This window comes from Gracilinanus agilis, chromosome 6, assembly GCF_016433145.1.
Source record: "Gracilinanus agilis isolate LMUSP501 chromosome 6, AgileGrace, whole genome shotgun sequence".
NCBI classification, from domain to species: domain Eukaryota; kingdom Metazoa; phylum Chordata; class Mammalia; order Didelphimorphia; family Didelphidae; genus Gracilinanus; species Gracilinanus agilis.
This window is the reverse complement of record NC_058135.1, coordinates 146,801,357-146,824,705: the sequence shown is the minus strand read 5'-3', so window position 1 is coordinate 146,824,705 and position 23,349 is coordinate 146,801,357. Positions and strand designations below refer to the sequence as shown.

General features: G+C 37.5%; 1 protein-coding gene across 1 annotated transcript in view; it reads left to right on the top strand.

The window, feature by feature from the left end:
- The window catches only part of LOC123252376 (UPF0462 protein C4orf33 homolog), a 33,510-nt gene extending 17,787 nt beyond the window's left edge, over positions 1-15,723 (top strand). Inside the window, exons 7-8 of the mRNA XM_044681714.1 lie at positions 13,911-14,110; positions 15,457-15,723. Coding sequence (XP_044537649.1) covers positions 13,911-14,110; positions 15,457-15,544 — 288 coding nt within the window. The 3' untranslated portion in view covers positions 15,545-15,723. The remainder of the gene's footprint in view (positions 1-13,910; positions 14,111-15,456) is intronic.
- Positions 15,724-23,349: the final 7,626 nt, after the last annotated feature.

Here is a 23,349-nt window from a genome sequence, read left to right as displayed (position 1 = left end):
CTTGACTTGGCCATTATTGTCTCTGTGACCTTGGACAAGTTATTAAACACTCAGTGTACTAGGCAACTCTCTAAGACTCCTCTGTATCAGTGAAATACCAATGAAATAACAGGTCCAGTCCCTATCCCCATTATTTGTAATGTGGGTCGGAGTGAGGAAGAGGCTGGACACAGGCAGAGATGGCTATTTTGCTCAGAAGGTGAGACTATTTTTCTTCTTGAGGATAGACATAATGTTGAAGCAGTAGGAATGTAAAAAGATAGGAAGGATGAAGGAAGTGAAAGTGAGAGGATTTGGCAACTAGTTGATAGCAGAAATAAAGATTCTGAGAAAGGGATTTTTGGAGCAAAAATAACTGCCTGGCAAATGGAGAATAACTGAATTCAGAACAGGAATGGAAAGGAGAGCTAGATTCATCAGAGATGGTTACAAGTGATTCCCAGGACCCTTAAGCAAGTCTTCGCGCAGACCTTTTCTGTGAAGTCCTTGAGAAAGGAGAATGATAAAGTATATGACAGAAGGGCTATTGAGTGTTTTGTTTAAGGAGGTAGAAAATAGGGGTTCTCAGAATCATAGGTTCTTTACACTATTGAACTCAGCCTTTCAAGTATTTGTAGGCACTCGATTGCGGGATAGATGGCAGGATGCTTCAAAGGACCCGAACGAGGCAATCAAAAGGACGAAGATAGCAGACTATCAGTAGCCTTAAGAGAAATAGTGAAACACCATTAACGGGGCCAGATCATTCACTGATTCACCTAACCAACTGAACCAAGAGAAGGCTTGCGATACAATAGAGCAAGGCGAACTGCTTTAAATAATTATATTTGCCATTTAAATTTATGAGGGGTATAAGGATATCATAGCCTAGTGTGCCTAGGATTCTCAAAATAAATAGGCTTAACTGGAAAGAAAATCATATGATCAACAAAGCCAATTTCCTGGTTAAAAAAGACAACTGACTTAAAAGTTTAAGCACTACATGGAATGTGATTCTCTTCCTACTTAATATTTTAAAACTTAATAGATTGGTGATCTTATCCATGTGGATATTCTTTTCAACATTGTAGTTCCAGCCCATTCAAGGTGACTCTAGTCTATGACCAGCAATAAATATTCCATGTAAGAGGTTGACAGGCTGGGGGTCTTCCTCTGTGTCTCAAAATTAGAGAGAGGCTAGCCTCCATTTCATTCTCCTTTGTCCATTTGATATCTTTTGTGCCTTTTTTTCCTGTTTCTAATCAATTATTTGTAATACGCTCCAATTGATGTATCTATCTCGTATCTCTCCACTGACTTTTGGATGTCTGAAGTCTTGATTCTAACAAAAACCCTGTGAAAGAGTCACATGTATCATTTTCATTTTACAGATAAGAAAACAAGTTCAGAGAGGTTGTGGCTTGTACACAGTCTCATAATATAAGTTTTAGAGGGAGTTTTTGTTTTAAATTTCACTTTCTATTAATTTTGCCACTCTGCTTCCCTTTTAGTGTTAGTAAAACATGTACATAGGCTATTTCATTCAATTGTCACAAAAAACCTATGAGGTTCTTGCTTTAGGTATTAGTATGCCTATTTCACAGAATTGGAAACTAAGACTTAAAGAAATAGAGAGACTTGCCTGTGATCATGTAGTAAGTTTTAGAGTCTGAATTTGTTATGACATTTTGTTTCCAAGCCTTAAAAGTATTTTTTATGTCATTTTGAATTCCGTGTTCCTAAGAGGTAGCAAGGTATAGAGGCAGCTTGGTAGAATAGAGAGTGTTTTAGACCTGGAGTTAATAAAATGTAAGTTCACATCCCACTCCTGACAATAAGTAATGTATAATCAGGGGAAACTCATTTAGCCTCTCTGAATCTCAGGTTCTGCATCTGTAAAATGGAGATAATAATACCTGTAATACCTCCTTATTGATCAAATGAAAGATAATACTATGTAAAATATACAAAATTTAAAGTACTACGCAATGGAAGCTATGATTATTATTCTTTCAAGCAGGAAAAAGGTAGCCTATTGTACTTCTGTCATTTCAGTACATTCTTAAGCCACAACTTATTTAGCCATCCTTCAAATGATGGGCGCCTTCTTTGTTTCTAGTTTTTTGCACAATAAAAAGAGAACTTTAATACTTTTAAACATAGGATTCCCTTTCCTGTCTCTTGGATCTCTTCGAGTCATAGGTCTATTAGTGGTACTACTGTTTCAAAGGTGACTTTTTGGTCATAGTTCTAAATTGCTTTCTAGAATGACTTCTCTAGGTCCTTTATATGCGAGCTATCTAGTTACATTTCTTCTACCCTGAGCCTGAGTACAGGGCTTTATATTTTTCCCTGTTACATTTTATCTTATTAAATTTGGTCTAATGTTATAGCCTATCAAGATCTTTTGGACTTTTAATCTTCTTGTCCAGTGTATTAGCTTCCCCTTCAACGTTTATGCCTTTGGCATATTTGAAAACCATGCCATGTAAAACCTTTATTCAAGTTATTGACAAAATTCTCAAATAGAACAGGGCATAGGGCAGAGTCGCTGAGTATTCTATTGAAGTCCTCCCTCCAGGTTGGGATTCATCCATCAGTGCTTTTTGGGTCCAGTCATTCAATGAGTTCTTATTCAACCCATCTACCTATCCAAACTGCCATACTTAATGATGATGATAGAACTTCACGTAGTGCTTTAATTTTTTGAAAAAGACTCTGATGTTGGGAAAGATTGAAGGCAAAAGGAGAAGGGGATCACAGAGGATGAAAAAGAAAGAGAACATGAACTTGAACAGACTTTGAGACAAACTGGCGGATGGAAGGGCCAGGTGTGCTATAGTCCAGAGGGCCATGAGGAGTTGGATTTAACTGAAGGACTGAACAACAATAAATATCTGAATAAATATATAAAAGCTCAAGTGAAGGTTACAGTGATTTGGGGAACTTATTAATCCCTTCTTCCCCACCTTCACTTTCCCCCTCTACTGAAAGTCATATTGTACCTGGAGTCATAATTAGCTTAAAATAATCAGGGTTTTGCCCCAAGTTTTCAAAAATTGAGTCCACTGATAGCAGGTAGAAATAACTGAACCTAACCCTTAATTATCAGGAATAAAGGGTCACAACAGGGGAATTCCTCCTTGGCCTGGTCCTCGCACCCGTCCCCTTCATCCCCAGTAGTTTCAAGGTGTGGAAAAGTCACTGTCTTTTCTCTAGAAGGAAGTTGGAGAGAAATTCCCTAGATTATCTTCCCCACAACTAAATGAATTTGTCTTAAACAGTTGTTTTGAGAGTTAATGCTTACTCCAGATACCAGTAATTCTCCTTCCAGCTCTTATGGTCATTCCCTTAAAAAATAAAGCCAATGGATATGGGTCTCCTGCCTTCCTGACACATTTGCAAATTGCCAGTCCTTGCTTTCTTTCTCCCCCTCCCCATTTTTCATGGTGGTAATTAAGGATTGTAAATTTCACTTTATCATTTGTGTTGGGACGAGTAGCATAAATCATTGTAATGGTGGGTTTATTTCAGTAATGCCAGCATGCCTGCAAATCACTTGTAAATTGGTTCCATGGGTGTACTGCTCTCCAATTAATCAGAAACCCATGGGCATACATTTCCTGGGCTTCTGTCAAAGGCTTTGTTACAATAAGTAAAAAAAGCTGTTGCTGACCTTTCTCCGTTTTTATTTATCATTGGTAAGGACTTAATGGCTTCAGAGCCCTGGTACTGCTCGTGGGGATGTTTTCATAGTGGGTCCTGGCATAAAACTAACTGAACATTCCATTTCGGCTCTATAGTCCAGGATTTATACTCAAGAAAATGTCAAGTGGCCCATGTGTGGTTCATGATCAGTAAAAGTAATATCTGCTTGAAAACAGAATTTTTGTACCCTTTGAACATTTGGGACAAGGAGTATTCACAGGCAGGATTATGAGAGACGTCATTAAGGTTTTAGATACACTGACAGGTCATATAGATGAGAAAAAAAAGGGAAGGAAACACATATGATAGAACAAACCGTGGAAATCTGCACGGACAGGGCACGCAAATGCATCTGGGCTAATTCATGCTTCCAAATACTTCAGAGTTACCGGTCAGTATCCTCAGGTGGTCATGGGGAAAGTTTCTTTCTTGGCTAAGAGACTGCTGCTCTTTGTTCTCTGACATATACTTCTGCTGAGAGAAACTGGATGTATTTATTTCCAGTCCCCTCTGTTGTGGGACATTTGAGCAACTGGACCCCCTGGCAGCTGGGTGCTGCTCTCTGCTGCCATTTGCTGGTCTTTGACTACTCTGCTGCCCTGCAGTGGGGATGGGAGAGGAGGGAGGCATTCAGCTACTTAACTTGATTGCTTCAGAAGCTACATTTATCTCTTTTATGATGTAGTCCAGCAAGTTAAGGAGAGGAGCCTTCAAGCATTTCAAAAGCCCTTCCTCTGAAATTACTTTTCTCTCTGGTCCTTTGGATTTCTTTAGTCTAACTCTCTGACAGCTAGATGGAGCAGTGGAGAGAGTGCTGAGGCTGGAATCAGAAAGACTCAGATTCTACGATTCAAAACATGTTTCAGACCCTTAGTAGTTTTATAGCTCTGGGCAAGTCGCTTAATCCTTTTTGCCTCAGTTTCCTCATCTGTAAAGTGAGTTGGGGAAGAAAATGGTAAACCACTCCAGTACTTTTGTCAAGAAAACCCCAAATGGGGTGATAAAGAGGCTGAAATAATGAAATAACAATAATATAATTCTTGCATGACCTTTTTTTTTTTTCAGAGGGAGGACAGAATTTGCATTAGACTTGTGATTTTATTTTACAGAGAACTGTGATCAGGAAATTCTCTCACTCAAAGCAGGGTGATACAGATTTTACAACATATAGAATGTTGCCCTAGATGATGTAAGCAGGACTTGAACTCAGGTTTTTTTTGACTCAGAGGCCAGCAATGTATATATTCTTCTACACTGTTCCTCTTATCTGATTTGTAATGAGGAAATTCTTTTTAATTTTTGTAACCTAAAGGAGCTCAGTGAAGTTGCTAAGGGTTACTACATGCCTCTATTATGGTGCCGGGCTGAACTTGGAGTCCAAGACCTGAGTTCAGTTCCTAACTCTTCCTTCTTCTACCTTTACCACTTTAGGCAAGCCACTTTGTGGTTGAATTAGACAGTCTCCATGGTTACTTCAGTTTTGATTTGTAAATATTTATGAATCCCAGTCCTTCTTGCTCCATATAAATCACAGAAGCAGGGCTAGGTAAAGAATAGAAGAGTCCTAGTGACTTTTGTCCTACTTTTTACCCAAAGACAATGCTCCCTGAATACAATTTCATTTTCTCAGGATACTCCTTTCACTAATGCAGAAAATATTCACCCCAAGATGTTTAACAGATGGTCTTTAAGAGTTGCTGTGGGGGGCAGCTGGGTAGCTCAGTGGATTGAGAGCCAGGCTTAGACACGGGAGGTCCTAGGTTCAAATCTGACCTCAGACACTTCCCAGCTATGTGACCCTGGGCAAGTCACTTGACCCCCATTGCCCACCCTTACCACTCTTCTGCCTTGGAGCCAATATACAGTATTGACTCCAAGATGGAAGGTAAGGGTTTTAAAAATTAAAAAAAAAATTTGCTGTGCCTGAAAAAATTCATCGATTTGTACCCAAACTGGAGGTGAACATCTCTAAACTGACCTAGGCTGGTCCTTGGTTGACAGGCATGCAGCCTATCATTAAGTTCCTCTTCAAAGACTTTCCAGCCTGTTATGACTTACCGATGTTTGTGTCCTTCTGGCATACCCTTTGAGAACCCAGAATTATCTTCATCTCCATGCCAGTTCCATAATAAAGTCAAGAGAAATGCGAGTTCTCTATATCAGGGGATCCTTAATCATTTTGGCATGTCACGGACCTGTGGCAATGTGGTGAAACCTCTGGACCCCCCTTCTTAGAATTATGTTTTCAAATGTAAAAAATAAAATAAATAAGATTACAAAGGAAAATAATTATTATAGTTATCAAAATAGTTGGAATAATAAGTTCACAAGCCCTAGGTTAAAATTTCTTTTTTAAAAATCTTCATCTACATGAATGAAAATTAGATTTAGAATTTTACTAATGAGGCAATATTATGTCAATAATGTTGACAATAACTGACATTTCTATAGGGCTATGTGGTCTATACAATCCCTTCCACCTCTTTTTTTTAAACAATAATTGTTGATAGAGTGTGGGTAATATTATTTCTATCTTATAAATGATGAATCTGAGGCACAGGGAAGTTAAATGATATACCAAGGTCAAATAGATAATAAGTAGTAGAATGAGGATTCAACCCCATTTATGCTGATTTAAAATGGATGGCTCTTCTTAGCCAGGGAGAATATTAGCTATTTGTTTTGATTTCATGTTTAAAATTAACAAGCTGGCAAAAGAAATGCCTGAACCTGGAGAAAATGCACCCCTCATAAAAAATAGTTTCTACAAATGTAGATTTTCAATTCCTATTCCCAGCATTTAGAATTGCCAATGGGAAATCAAGATGAGTGTAATAATAACAATTTTTTGTTATTGTTCAGTCATTTTAGTCAAGAGTCTGATTCTTCAAGAATAATAATAAATTTGTTTAGAATATAAAAAAATTGAATTGACTAGAAGATAATTTCTGAAATAGAATTGCTCCTGTATAATTGAAATGATAAGATTAGGTAGACTATGAATCTTCTACAACCAAATCTGATTTTAGCCTCTTATTAGAATTTCCAAAAATGAAAAAAAGAATTGCTTCTGGGAAGTCACTTTCAATTTAATGCTCTCCCTCTCTCTCTCTTTCTGTCTCTCTCTCTCTCTCTGTCTCTCTCTCTCTCTGTCTCTCTTTCTCTCTCTTTCTTTGTCTCTCTCTCCATATGTATGTATATATAATATGTATATGTAAACACACACATATATATACATAAATACATACATACATACATATGTTTGTATGCAGTAGATGATTTTGCTCATTGTAATTAAGGCTATCTCAGAACCAAAAATAGAGGAAAAATGAAGACAATCCCTGGGTTTTGAAATTTGTGGGAAATGGGCCTTCTCCCCAAGGCAAATGCTAAACTCGACACTAACATCATGGTTCTCCACTGCCTTTGCTGCCTAACACTACCTGCAGTGTCATTGTGGGCCACCATGGTGGGGGGGAGTGGAAAGGATTCTACTGCCCCAAATTCTAGTGTCACTGAACCCAAAGTCAGTGTTCTCTGTGCTATTGTCATGCCAAATGCAATCCCCACACCTCGATTTAATTAGAAATCTGGGGGTAATGGGCTGCTTTAAAAGGGAGAGACAGAGAAAAAAATTAGACAAACCAATGCAGAGAAACACAGAGAGATAGATAGACAAATTCAAAGAGAGAGAGAGAGAGAGACAGTCAGACAGAGACAGAGAGAAAGACAGAGAGACAGAGAGAAAGTGAACTAGAAGAGAGACAGTCAAATAGAGAAATTATAGAACACTAGATTGCCTTGCTCTTTACTCTTATATTCTCAGAAGAAAATAATGGAAATACTACATTTCTGTACCACAGAACCAAAATCAGAGGAAAAAAATCACATTGTCTCAACTCTTATGTTAAGTTAAAATAGAATTGTCTTGGTAACTACTTTACTCTTACGATGCAGTGTGAGAAGTAGTGTCTTAGAGTTAGCAAGTCCTGGATTAGCCTCTAGCCTGTGACACTGGGCTAGTCAGTGTACCTCTTTGGGCCTTAGCAATCCCTTAGAATTTACCTATTGAGTCATATACTAGTTGCAATCAATATTGTTTTAGTGGGTTGCCCACACTGGGAATTCCTCATGCTGTTGAAAACACGGAGCCTTCAAATTGTGCAATAGAGATAAAGATTCTACTAGAGAGAACTTTTCACTCTGGTCTAGGGCATCAAAGCACAGGTATTACAAATTTTATTTGGGTGTGTTGGGGAGAGAGTGTGTAAGAATTTCAATAATGATGTATGTTCTTTATGTGGGGGAGAAATCAGTTGTCAGAAGATATGAAAAAACATTCTTATTTCTTTGTTTTATTAAAGTATGTCTCCTTTTATTGAATGCCGTCGAGCCTAGTTGTTGCTCTGTGATTCTCTGAGATATGAAAGACAAGGAATTAGTACATAGAGGAAGAACTTTAGCTCTCAGGTTTCTACCTAGAATATAACTTTAACTTGATGGCACTCATATGACTTAAAGCTTTTTATTCCACTATTATTTCTTTTTTTAAAAAATATTTTCTTTATTTTAAAAATATTGCTACCATTCTCCAATGTCCACCCCCACCTCTAAAACAAACAAACCCCCAACAGACTGATGACTCCTCCCCACCAATAAAGAAAATATAGTTAAGCAAAACAAACCACTATGTAGACTGATAAATATAGGTTGAAACATGCTTCCTTATACATCTGTAGTATGATACTTTGGGGCTGAGAGGAGGGAGGCACATTTCAAGCAAAGATTAGTCACTTTATTCATCAGAATTCTGGTGCCTCTCAGTCTTGGTTTCCTTGACATTATTGTATTCACAATGACTTCTTAAGAAGAGATTAAATAAATCAAACTAAACTTTGAAAGCTGTCTCATTTCACTTAAAAATGTAACTAGAATGAACTGAAAAACCAAGTTCTTAAAGATGAAGTACATGACCCTCTTTCCTATTCCCTTCCTGACCATTATCTCACCCAATTGATCATTTCTGGCCCAACAACCAGCATGAGAAATTTCCAGCTAAAGACCTTTCATTCTTTAAGGCACAGCAAAAAGGAGCTTGGAATGAAAAAAGCCATGACCATAGTGGTAAGTGCATTCTATCAAGAATAAATAAAATCTCCAAAGCTTGACAGGGAAGAATATGGAGAGGTATTCAAGCGACTAACCACAAGTAAAGGATTTTCCTTTTCCTGGAGGAATCTATTCCAGGAAGAAATTGATCTGAGGCCCCTCTGCATACAAAAGCAGAAGGGCAATTTTTAGAACCAAAGGAAAAATCTTAGCTGAGGCCAGCTGGTAATCTTAAGCAAGGAAATAGTCTATTATATCTGTCTGGTATATGTCCAAAAGGTTCGCTTTCCTCTTGTGGATAGAATACTCCGGTTCGAGTATGTCAGACTTAAGTTTGAAATCTGCCTCTGATACTTACTAGCTCTGTGAATCTGGGTAATTAATTTGACTTCTCTGAGCCTCAGTTTCCCTTTATAATATCACCTACCTTAAGGGATTATTTCGAAGATCAATGGTATATGTAAAGTACTTTGTGAGCCTTAAAGTGGCATGCATATTATTATTCTCCCCCCTCATGGATTTATTTATGTCCTGAAAAGTAGTTAACATAATGGATAGAGAACTTGACTTGGCATCCAAACACCTAGTTTTGAATCATGCCTTTAAGATTTCCTGGCTGTGTGACTTTAAGCAAGTCCCTTAAGTTCTTTAAGTCTCCTTTCCTAATCTTGAAAATGAAGATGATAATAAAGCCTGGAATAAATGCATGAATAGATGAATGAAAAGGCACTTATTAAGAGCTAACCATATGAGTACTGGGCAGCTAGGTGGCACAGTGGATAGAGTGTCAGGTCTGGAGTCAAGAAGACTCATCATCTTGAGTTCAAATCTTGCTTCAGATATTTACTAGCTGTGCTTCCCTGAGCAAGTAACTTAAACCTGTTTGCCTCACTTTCCTCATCTGTAAAATGAACTGACAAAGGAAATGACAAATCATTCCAGTATCTCTGCCAAGAAAACTCCAAATGGGTTTATGAAGAGTTGATCCTGACTGAAAAATGACTCAAAACAACAATGAAAAGTGCTAACAATACTGATGGAAAAATCTCTTGTCTCAAGGATTTCTTATTCTAATGATAATCATAGCTAGCATTTAGATAGTGGCTTAAGGCATTCGAAGTTCTTTGCATATGCTATCTTACTTCAACCTTGTGTAGTAAGTAGGTAACAAGAGGAGATAACACATGTTAGATAATGGAGTCTCAGCTGCAAGTCAGATAGTAAGGTCCTATGGTTGAATTCCCTGTTTGACAAACTTCAGTGGATTTCTATTACTTTTAGGATCAAATATAAAACCTTGTTTGGCTTCTAAAGCCCTTTATAACAAGCCTCTTCCCATCTTGTCAGGTTTCCTACCTAAGCCTACTTTCAGGCTTCCATATATTCTGTAATACCATAACACTGGCCTTCTTGTTCCTCCAAGACACTCAACGTTGAAAAGGTCAAGAGTAGCATCCTCTGGTGGTTAAATATATTTTAACATCCCATGTCCTGTGCTATTTTTTTTTATGGGAAATATTCTCTGCTATTCTGTATTTCACTGGACACTAGCCATGTGAATATGGCACAGTGCAAACACAGCATTGATTTAGACTGTATTTACTTATTTCTTCTATGCATTTTTCCATTTGTCTTTAGATTAATGCTTAAATTTTAATTCTTCAGATTTTGGTATTTCATGGCTGCTCTCTTGGATATGCTGTAAGATCACTTGTGAAAAGTCCAAATCCTCTGCTTCTCTAAAGTTCACAAGATTGTTCTTGGTCAAGGAGGGGGAAAAGATACCGAGACTGAAGCCATGACCAAGATCAAGGCTAAGGGAATCCTTCTGACTCCTGTCAAAGGATTTTTTTTTCCCTCAGAGGATGCTCATTTTTCTCCATGGCCAGACACTTGTATCTCTCATGGTCTGAATCAGTCTGTTATTTTTTTGAAGACCCACAGAGTATGGCTAAGCCCTTTAATTTATCTGAATAGGTTTCCTGTTCCATTTAGTTACCTACTGACGGATTTCTAGAACTTATTTGCACATTGAATTAGTTGATTGGTTTGACAAAGTTACCAGAGTTCAGCATCTAGTCAGCCACTGTAAGTGGGGTGGGATAACCATGTAGGCTGATTACATTCTTGACTAGCGCTCCCCTCCTACCCCATATCTAATATAAACAAAATGAAGTCCCTTGTCCTATGAACTTCCTATAATAAGGCAGCTTCCTTAGCTCTGAAATGATCATGCCCTTTAAATTAAGAGATATACCTTGGAGCCTCCTCTTTTAATGTGAGTCTTCTATTAAAAGTTTACTGAACTGTTCCTGCCACCTGGGAGGTCTACTTCAATATTAAAGTACTAATAAACCCTTCATTTTCAGCTGTCTGTATCCTTCAAGAAAAAAGGCACATAGTCCTGTAGGGATTGATTCCACAGTTACTGGTTTAGATGAGAGGAATTTTGATCTCCATATTGGAGGCGTTACATTCTCTCCCTAGTGCATCGTTGATATTATAACTGGAAGAAAGAGAATAGGCAGCCTGTTAAAAATGAGCTCAGATAATCAATGCCAATTTTTTTTCCCTGACAGATGATTGCCTGTGTTCTGGATTTTAAGCCTTGCTCTGGTAAAGTGTTATAGAGTTTGAGGGGATTCACTTATATATAAAGATTTTCCTTCATCCAATATGCTTTTACATAGTGCCTCCTATGTTGCTAGGCATTGGGCAAAGAATTTTTTTACAAATATTATTTCATTTGGAAGATAGATAAATACAACATATATAAAATGTAAATCCAGAATGAACACAAAGTAGATTCTTTTTGGGGTTGGCAGGAAGAGGAAAGCAGCACTAACAACTTGGGAAGCATAGTGGTATCCTCAACAGAAATAGGTAAGTTAAGAAGAGGGGCGCTGTTTTTTCTTTTCTTTTTTTTTTTCCTTTTTCTAATCTTTCAGATTTAACTGTCTGGTAAACCAATGAATAAGGAAAGAAGATAACATTTTTTTAAAGGGTGTTTGCAACAAAAATAAATGCTCATCCATCAAGGAACTTGCTTTAGGTCAATTTATGCCTCTTTCAGTAATTCCACTGATGCCACGTATTTGCGAGAATCACAGTCTCTCAGAGGTAGAAGGGACCACAGAAGCCACTCCAATCCATACCTGAACAAGAGTTCTTTCTATGTTATACCCAACAAGTCATCATCATTTTTTTGGGGGGGGGTTCTGCAGTGAGTGGGAAGCCTTTCCTTCCTGAGGTCACTTGTTACAATTTTGGGTAGCTCTCACTGTTAGGCCACTTCCCTCTTATATTAAAGATAAATTTGGACCTCTGTGACTTCCATTCTTAATTCCTAGTTCTGCATTTTGGGACCAAGGAGAACAAGTCCATTTCTTCTTCCACATGACAACCCTTCAAGTATTTAACAGCTACTGGAGGAGGAAGGAAGATAACATTTTCTGAATAGATATTTGAGCAAAACACATTCTTACCCTCATAGAACTAGAACAAGGCTCATGTAGTTCCTCTGTAATTCAATTAATGTCATCTATTTGGCATGTGATTAGTGTGTACTTAATTCCAGGAACAAGCAGTTACCATGTGATTACTGTGCGCTTGTCACATTTAGTTACTTTTAAATTAATTGTCCTGATTTGTTTCCAAGATTTTTTTTAAGGAGCTAAATGAATACATGTAAAATTTGATCTTAGGGATAGGACCTCATGTTTTTGTATTTTATATGGAAGTTTCACATTTCAGAGATGTTGGGGTGTAAGAATGCTAGACTAAAAGATAGGGAATCTGGTTTGCAATCTTGGCTTTGGCACTGCTCCGCAAAATTTTTAAATTTTTGGTTACAATGGGCTTGGAGTATGACCATGGGCAGAGAATATAACCCCTCATGACTCAGTGTTCTTACCCATAAAATGAGGATAATAATGTTGTTACTCCATTATTGTTTGGAGGAAAGTGCTTATAAATTTTGAAATGTTGACACATACACCATGATTATTAAGAGGCAATTAGAAGAAATTCTGTCTTAACAGTGCTGCTTATGGACTCAAGTTAAGAATCAGGATCACTAATCTGACCATGTGAGGATAACTGAACAACGTTTCTTTGTTCGTTCCCTCCCCCCCACCCCCCAACTTCCAAGGATTCTTTTTTCCTTTCATTTAAAGTATTATGCTTTAAAGAGTTCAAGGACCTCCTATTTTTCTCAGAGTGGAAACTCTGATTACTGATACCAGATACATTTGTAGCTTAGTAAATTGTCTTCAAGAGCTTTGCTGCAACTGGTTAGCACAACAACTTAGACACTTAGTAAATGTTTATTGATTGACTACCAGTTTCACTAATAATTATTAATATGCCTGTTATTAATTTAGTTGCCTTAACATTGATTCCATTGTCATCTTGTCCACTGTGTTGGGTATGAGGTGAAAGCTCAAAGTTGTTTTAATTTCCATTTCTCTTATTATTTGTGATTGAGAGCAGTCTTCCATACGATTTGTTTATATTTTGTATTTCTTTTGAGAACTTTTTGTTCATGTCCTTTGATCACTTATCATCAATAAATGGACCTTCGTCTTATATATTCATATTTGTTCTGATATATCAAATATCAGAGACTTTTTTCCCACCCAACTAACAACTTCCCTTTTATCCTAGTTGTAAGTCATCCCTTGCTATATTGTGGTTCACTTATCATGGCTTCTCTGTATCCTGGTTTTTTAAGGAAAAAAAAATCTGATTCTTTATCAAAGAATTATGCTCATCACGGCACACTATTGGCTGATGGAATGAAAAGTGAACAACTACAGAGCTGTGTTATGTCTCTTGGGTGATGATTGGCTCATTGACTGTAGGTTACTAAGACTGGAAAAGGTTGATAGGAGAGTAGGAAGGGTTTGTAAAGTCTTAAAATAGATATAAATAATAAAATAAATATAATGCCACCACTTCACAGATTTTCATTTATTGTGGGGCTCTCTGGAAGGTAACTCCCGGATAGGTGAGGGATCACTGTATTACATTTTAAATGATACTGATTTAAATATTCATCTCTTTCTTTTTTTCTCTTTTTTTCTCTCCCTTGCCCCATCTCCATCACATGTAAGAAAGAGCTGGATTTAAATTTTAGAGCTGACATACACGGGAATGAATGGAATGGAACTGCACTTGTTCCTTGGGAATATTTTCCACCTGGAATTGACAAGATGAATTTATATGCCATCCATGGGTCTGGGGATAGAAGAACTTATGAGGCTCTTTATCCAATACCCCGTGAAGAGATTGCAGTTGGACAAGGTCCCAATTTGTGAGTATCTAATGATCATTTGATTTAGGGTTGGTTTTGGTTGTCAATCCGACTGAAGGAGAGAGAGAAAGTAGGATATGTGAGGCTGTGTTATGATAAAGCAAGATTAGAAATTCTTTTGAATAGTTTAATGAACTAAAATAGCTTAATTGTGATTCTGAGAAAAGGAATAATTAAATCTTTCATAATGTGAAAGGATAATAGCAACATTTAAATGAAATTTCAGCCATATTCCTATTAGAGAGTCTTTGCCCTTGCAGAGAAGCAAAGCTGTAGTGGAAATGAACACTAGACTTGGAATCAAGGCCTGAGTTTGAGTCTCAGATCTTCCAGTAATTGACTTTGTGATTTGGGGCAACTTCTTTATTCTCTTTGAACCAGTTTCTTCATCTGTAAACTGGACAATAATACTTATGCTTCTTTACATGGCTTTTGGGAGGAAAGAAAGTTATATTTATCAATTAAACATTTACTAAGAGCTACTATGTTTTGGACAATGTATTAAGTACTCATATAAATGGAAATTCATATCATGGTTTCTGACAAACATGTCAAACATATTCATAGGTAATTTTATATTTTTCATGTTCTAGAAAGTATAATTAAGATTCCTCAATATTATATTTTATTTTACTCTATTGCCTCCTAACCATAACACCAAAAAAGAAAAAAAAAGCTCAATAAATTCACAATGAAACCTTTCATATATTTTACCACTTACCCTAATGATTGAGAAATTCACAGGGTACCTTAATTTCAGGCAAGCAGCATAGTGGTATTTTAGCAATAGAAAGAGGAAAAACTGGCTTTATAAATATGTATGTAAACATTCCAGGCTTAGAACACAGATCTTCCCCTTTATCTGGAGTACCGACTCTTTTTACCTCCCCTTCTCTGAAGCTTTATCTCCCTTCATGGCTCCGTTGAGGTGTCAATTTGTCCTTGAAGTCTTTCTTGTTCCTCTCCATAATTAATATTCTTTCCCTCCTCAATTTGTCTTTTTTTAAACCTGACTATACTTCATTTCCTGGAGAAATATGTAAGCTTCTTGAAGGCAGGGACAGTTTTATTTTTGCCTTTTTATCTTCAGTGCCTAGTGTTTCACATGGTAGCCACTTGATATGTGTTTGATTAAATGGAATTGGAATGGAATGGAATTGACCAGAACATACCACCCTCCAAGATTAAGTTAGTACTACATGAGACTTATAACTTTGGTGCTTTAGTCGTTCAGAAAACTGTTTCCTAAATTTATTCATTTTTAATGCATTCATAAAATTTTGGATCATAAGCTTAAAAGTTGTTTCTTTGTTTCTCCTCCCCCTTCTTTTTTTTAAACCCTGAAGCCATCGCCTGGAGTATTTCAAACCCTTCAATTTGAAGTGGTTGATGGGAGATGACTGGGAGCAGCCCCCTTCAAAGCTGTGGCCTTAGCTTTGTTCAGCTGCTTTTCCAGCTCATGGAGATTACTTCAAAACCCAGAGAAAGCCATGGAGCAGATCCCAGCTCGACTCACCCCTTTGCCCTCTGATAACATCATGGAAAAGAAAATCTTTGTCCACCATTACTGCAAATAATGTGACAATATATGGGAAATAAAACATCTATGTGAAGAGGTCTTTCAAAAAACTTTAACATTGAACATCAAAACAATTTATTATTCTAACCAAGGTGGGGCTTTGCCTTAGGCAGGGCAGAAAATTTTAAGGAGTGCTAAAGTGATCTCCTGGAGATGAGGGAGACTACTAGAGTGCTGACTCCTGAAAGGTTGGCTCTACTCTTCCACCAGGGTCTGGGAAAGTTAGAACTCCAGTTTCTCTATGGCTTAGTGATTCTAATTACCTAAATACCACCCCACCTGAGAGGCATAGAGTTAGGGAATGAAGACAGGTGGTTCTAATATTTAAATCTAGGTATAGCGAAATATAAAGCTGCTTTCTCTAGCAGAGTCTTGGCTGTTGATAACTCAGATAGGGGATGAGAGACTTGGATTAGAGAATCCTAACTGGTAAGCACCCTTTGCCTTCTTGTTTGTGGGGGAGAAGAAAATAAATCATATATATATATATATGCCCAAGACTGATCTCTCTCCTGCTCATGTTTGGACTCTTTCCTCCTTTATCTGGGTTTCCTCAAGAGCAAGAGGGAATGGTAGAAAATGGATGTTTGGTGTGCCTATGGATAGACATCAATGGGCATAGCAGTTGACACTTGCTTATGATCCTTTTTGACACTTCACACAATCACAGTGGGAGAGTGCTAATGTTTGACCTGTGTTGGACGGCCATGTTGTGTTGGTGGGCAAGCCTTAACTCTTGCTCTTGTTCAGCCTTCATGAACATCTTGATAGATAGCTCTAACCCATTGCCATTCTCTGCCTTGATCCTAGCCTTGCTTACTATCAGAATGAAAAGAGAGTGTTGATAGGGGAGGGGTCTCCCTGTATTCCAACAGGGATGGTGATAGTAGTGATTCAGAGTGGAGGAGTTGTGGAGAAGGGTATCAAGCTTTTCTCATCCTGTGAAGACTATCTTGGACCAGACATCCATGGACCATCTAGTGCTTTGCTAGTTAAGAACCTCATAAGTTCATCTATCCCCAGCAATGCCCATAACTTTATTTTAGTTTTCTTTATTAAAAATTTAAGACACTTATCTTCCATTTTGGAATCAATGCCAGGTAGTGGTTCCAAGGCAGAAAATCTGTATGGGCTAGGCATTGGGGGTTGTGTCTTGCCTTGCTTTTTAAAATAGAAAACTCTCTGCTATCTTGACTAATTCCCAGAAAAAGGAATCTATGCTTGTTGCCCTTTCTTACTCTCCTTCCATTCGCCTCCCAATTCCTTGTAAACTTTGATTTTGGGTCTCTCCTCTTAGCTGAAACTTAGATTTAACAATTTAGAGATCCTTTAAAAACTTTTTTTCCCCAAGGTTATCAAGGACCTCTAGATTGTTAAATTATTTTTGGTTCTCAGTTCTCTCTCTCTTTTTTTTACCTCTTTGCAGATTTTGACATTGTTTACTACTTCTTCCTCTTGGATTAAGGTTTAGTTTTCCTTCTACTTGTCTGGCTACTCTTTCTGCATCTTTGCTGGATTATCATCCTGTCCTGTAGATGTTGCTCAAGTCTCTGCCCTAGCCCTCTTTCTCTTTATATACCCTAGGTCTCAGGAATCTTATTAGTTCCCATTTTATCCCTTTTGTAATTGATTTCCAGATCTTTATATATACAATATAACATGATAAACATTTCTTAAGTATCCACTATGTGCTCAGAATTATTCTAAGTGTTGAGGATACAAGTAAGAAAAAGATATACCCTCTTCTTATAATCTCTAACTTTTTCTAGGCTATCTTTTCTGAACTCCCTATTGCTAGTGTTTTTTTCTTGCATCAGATTTCCATACACACATAGACTTACCTGTTTACATATACCTACCCAGGAAAATGTAAATGCCTTGTGGTCAGAGAATTTTTCTTTGTTTTTATAACCTATTTTGCCACACCCACAGAGTTGTCATGAACTTTTTCAGGGGAGGATGTCTACCTGCTGTAGGGAAGGGTGTCCTCTTGGGTAATTGAGTATGACTTGGAAGAGCTTTTTTTTTTCTCATCATACTGTGAATCATGGATGGATCTGTGAGTACATTGATATGATCCCAGCATTAGAACAGATCATGAACTGTCCACAGCCTTTCAACCCATGTGATTCTTTGTTCATGATCTTTTATAAGCCCCCCAGAGAAGTATCTATGAAACCCACTGGAAGCCATTTTTCCAGGGAGATCTATAATTAGGATTTTATTTTTTTTTTAATCTATGCCAAGCACTACAGATTGACCTGGGGTTCAAGGGGAAGAGAATATCCTCAGTTGAAGTGTGTGTATGTGTGTGGGGGGTAGGTAGGACCTAACTTCATACTAGTGGTGGCAGTGTGGGAGAGAGAGACTGAGACCCTAGGATTCTTGTATGAAGCTGCTACTGGGGAGACTAGAGCAGAGATTAGGAGCAGGACAGCAGTGGAGAGAGGCCATCTGGTAGCTTCCAATTTTAGCCAGTTTTTCTTGTTAGCTTAGTGTTAGATTCTAAAGGTCTGTAAGTGTTGTCAATGCCCCTCATATATAACAACTACCACTTTTATAGTGCTTTAAGGATTGATGGCAAAGTGCTTTATAAATATCATCTCGTTTTATCCTTACAACAATCCTGGGAGGTAGGAACCATTTTGTAGATGAGGAAATTGAGGCAGATTGAGGTTAAGTGACTTGCCCCGGGCCACACAGTCAGTAAGTTTCAGGGCTAGATTTTCTGTTCATCATACTCTAAACACAGCACTTTCTAAATTCAGTTCCCTTTAAATTTGGAAGCCTGGAACAAAATCCCAGTTGCCTTTCCTCAGTTACAACTCTGTTTAGGTCTTTTAACATTTGCAAATACCAGTATTTCACTCAGGCTATATCCATCTGTTATTCCTTATTCTCACTCTATTACTGGCCCACCTTAAACGAGGTCTTGGGAACTTTAAATGAAAGTGTGTGTAAAGTTTTCTTTGCAGAGAGTTATTAACTGAGGGACTCTGGATTAATTTAGCAGCCAGGTCTGTTCTTTCAGCCATAAGCCATGCTGTCAGGGAAACTTAATTACACTTTAAGTGGGATGCAAATGAGTTGTGACACTACATCATTTCACATGAAAGGTTCATTACTTACATTAACTTGCACAATGCTCTCTCCTAAGCACAGGCTCATTACAATATTCCTGGGATTTTTTAAACATGGCTAAATGCAGGCAGGGTCTTTACTTTTAATCGCCTTCTCCTTTCTTAATCGTTAAGACTACAAATGTTCGCTTTATTTAATGGCTGTGAATTGGACTAGTGGATATACGAACGCACCAGGACTGGCAGGAAGAAGGCTAAGCATAGCATCTGTCTAAACCAGTAGCTGATTCTGAACTCAAGGTTGTCCTTTGAAAGCAGCCTATATGGGGGCGTCCGTACAAATGGCCAGGGAGAAAACTTAAGATTCCAACAGAAAAATGTAAAGGAATTTCAACATAGACCCTCATGAGGTTTTTCTGAGGATGAACTGGGAGGGATAAATATTTATCAATCGATCATCAATTATTAAGTTCCATTGTGTGTTAGGGACGGCATTCTAGACAGAGGGGATATGAAGACAAAAGAGAAACAATCCATCTTCGAGGAGCTTACAGCCGGAATTTGAAGGGATATCTAGTCTCAGCTCTTTATCTTACAAATGACAAAACTGAGGCCCGTGGCCATATTGGTGCTCAATGACAGATCTGTTTTGTGAACCCAAGTCTCTTGCCTTCAGCTTTAGCACATGTTCCATGGTATCAGCTGCACATATAATGACATTGTTATACGGTGATACTCTTTGAATGCTGAGGAATAAAGACGAGTAGTGTTTGGGGGCAGAGAACTTGGGCTCAAAAATGCAGCTTGAAACATTCACTGTGAGACCTCTGGGACCTTTCTGTACCTTCTTCTGTCTCAGCTGCTTCATTTAAAAAAGTAGAGGGTTCGATTAGATGTTCTTTTCTAGCTCTCACTCTGTGATTTCACGCCCTAAAACTAATATTCATTAAAAAAACCCCAAGAATATTTAGGAAGGGCTGATCTTATTCAAGCTTCATTTGATAACTTATTTCTATAGTACTTTATCGTTTTCAAAGCATTTTCTTTAGAACAACTTTATGTGCATTTTATAGGTAGGGAATTTTATAGAAGGGGAAATCTAGACATAAAAAGTAGAGGCATGTAGGTGGTACAGTGGATAGAAAACTTGGGCCAGAAGTCAGGAAGACCCGAGTTCAAATTCGACCTCAGATTTGTGTGATCCTGGGTGAGTTGCTTGACCTCTGTTTTTCCCAGTTTCTCCATCTGCAAAATAGGGATAATAATAGCATCTATCTTGTAGGGTTATTGTGAGAATCAAATGAAGTAATCATTTTAAAGTACTCCGCACATAGTAAGTACCCTATAAATAGTTATTGTTAACTATTACTTTTATTTTATTATTTTTTCTTCTTCAGACACTGTTTTTTTTTCATTTTTTAATTTCATGTAAAACACACTTCTATACACTGTACCACCTACATGCCTCTACAAATGATTGGAGTTACTGTTTGTCACTGTCAATAAAAATTTTGGTGGCATCTATTCTAATTATTGTATCATGGACCAAAGTTCATGTAAGAGCACATTCATATATAATCAAACTCCCCAAACAAAACCAAAGACACACTGATGTGAAAGACGACTTCAACAGTTCTTTCTCTAGAGGTGGACAATGTTCCCCTTCAGAAGTCTTTCAGGATTGTCCCATGTTATTGCATTGGTGAGAACAGCCAAGTTTTCACAGAAAATCATCATCCAATATTGCTGTTACTGTGTACAATGTTCTCCCATTCTGCTTCTTTCACTCTACATCAGTGTTAGCTATTATTTTTAAGTGACTTCTTAATTCACAGCTAGTAAGTGTCTGCAATAGCACTGAATCTCAGATTTTCTGGCTGCATGACCACTTTAAATGCTCCATTTTTGTAATATCTATAGTATAGCAATTGAGGAAAAGCAGCCTACTTCATGACATTAATATCTTTATTATCATCAGACAGTTTATATAAGGTAGCCGAAAAGTATCAGTGAATTTTAGCTTTAATAACTTAAAATGGCACCAAGATTTTTGGGACACCATATATTCAAGAACTTCCAAGTACACAGAGGTAGTTAGGAGCCACATGCAATAAATGATTTGCATATGACTCATGTCTTCCTTTAAGACTTAGAATGTGCCATCACTTCCTCCATGATGTCTTCCTTGATTGCTCTTTATTTGAAAGTGTTTTCTCACTCTTCAGATTTGCCAAGAGTACTTTACCTAGCTCCCTTTGCTCTGTCACGGTTGTCCTTATATTATACATATCTGATATCCTCTCCTACCTCCAAGCCCCATAAACTAGAAGCTCCATGGGATCTGGCCAAATGATTGGAGTTACTGTTTGTCACTGTCAATAAAAATTTTGGTGGCATCTATTGTCCTAATTATTATCTTGTATCATGGACCAAAGTTCATACACAAGCTTTGATGATGCTGTGCTTTCTCGGGGTGAAAAATGGCTTATGTGATAAATCTAGGGTGAAAAGTACAATGATAAATCAGGTTATTAAGGTCAATGGATATATATGGTCAATTTGGATACCATAATATATAGTGGCTCATGGCTTAGAAGAATCTGATGTAGGATGCACCAAGTTAAGGCTATTTGGGCTCAATTGTATAGCTTCTGAGGGCTCGTTCAACTTGGGTTCTGAGATACGACTTTCAAGAAGGCATAATAGTAGAGTTTAATATGTAGTTAAGGTGATACAGTGGAAAGAGCGTCAGAGCTGATGTCAAGATTTGAATTCAAATCTAGCTTCAGACATATATATTAATTGTGTGACCCTGAGCAATTTACATAACCTTTGTTCACCTCAGTTTGCTTATTTGTAAACTGGAGATAATACTACCTATTTCCCAGGGATTTTGTGAGAACTGTAAAGCATTTAGTATGACTACCTGCAATATAGTGTCATATTAATGTTAGCTATCACAATAATAATTTTATTTAGAGTCAGCAAAAAGATTATCCAAAAAGATCTAGAGATATCAATAATTGCTAGGTAATATTTGAAATTCTTTCTATAATTTCATAATGGTTAACATTCATATAATGCTTTAAGGTTATCTACTGAATTTCATTTGATTCATGCCAAATAACCTATAATCTAGATAGCTGGATACTTATAACTTTATGTGTAAAGAGTCATAATTTTCCAGATCTTGGAGATCACCTACCTCAACCTCTTGATGTTTTAAGATCCTAGAAGTTAAGTGATTTAGCCTAGATCACACAGTGAGTAACATCCAAATCTCCTGATTCCTAATTTAGTATGTGGATATCAGTACTTAATATCTCCCCCATGATATAGTAGCTATGTAACCATACTACTCCATTTCACACATTGCTATCCTCTTAAGGCTTCTTCATTCCTCAGGACTGCCCTTCTTTAAGTCTGCAAGAGGAGTATAGAGGATTGATCATTGGAAATTTAGTAGAGGGTCAGTCTTTTGTCTTCTAGAACTTACTTTGCACATCTCCAGAGTACAGATAACAATAGCTCATTAGCCAGTAGAATCTCAGTAATTTGTCAAACAGGTATAAAAGTTGGAAAACTTTGACTCTGGACACCCCATTTAGCTACCCCCACCCCAATCCACTGTCTGAAAGCTTAATAAGAATCTACCCATTCCAAGTGTAGCCTAAAGTATGAGGCTATCATCTTTCCAGTGGAGAACTTTTGAAGAAAAATATATAGATGTTTTATCCCCAACTCAGACCCTTCAGCAAAGCCACTCTTTCTATGATTTTTTAGTAGATTATGATGTGACTTCATTTCCATTTTAGGCTTCACCTGTAAGTCTGAAAAATGGCACATGTATAATCATTCCATTCTCATCCAACTAACTTTCATACCTGGGTTGCCTCAGAAATACCTTCTGTCTACATGTAGGTAGAGTGCTACTTTCAAATAAAATCATTTTCCTCTTAATCTTGAAGACAAAAAAGAGCATATCTTTAGAGAAGGAAGGGTCCTTAGTGGTCATTTTATTCAACAATCTCTTTTTACAGATATGTAAAGATAGGATTAACTCTCCCTTTGTCTATTTTTAGCCAATCAAATCAAGATTTTAAAGTAACCCTACTTACCATTAAGTATGAGAGTTCATGAATCACTTAATAGAGTAAGCTCATACCTCCAAAGGCCACTGTCCCCCTAACTCTGCCCACCCCCCTTCCTTGAGCAGTGTTAAGCAAATTGAAAGGCTGCCATTGCTTTTTGTGAAGAAGGGGTGTGACAGGAAGTGGCATGAAAAAAGAAGCATAAAAGAAGAGATCAGCGTGGGCTAGCAAAAAGTATCATGCAAAAAGTGTCCTCAGGTACTGGGAAGAGGGGGAACAGAGTAGCTCTCTAGTGCTGGCTCTGCACTCATTCCATGTCTTTCCCAACACTTGTACAGTGGAAAGAGTGCTGGATTTAATTATAAAGGTAGCTAATATTTATATAGAGCTTTAAGATTTGCAAAGTACTTTTAAATGTCTTATTTGAAGATCCTCACAACAACCTGGAGAAGTGTGTGCTATTATTATCCTCATTTTATAGATAAAGAA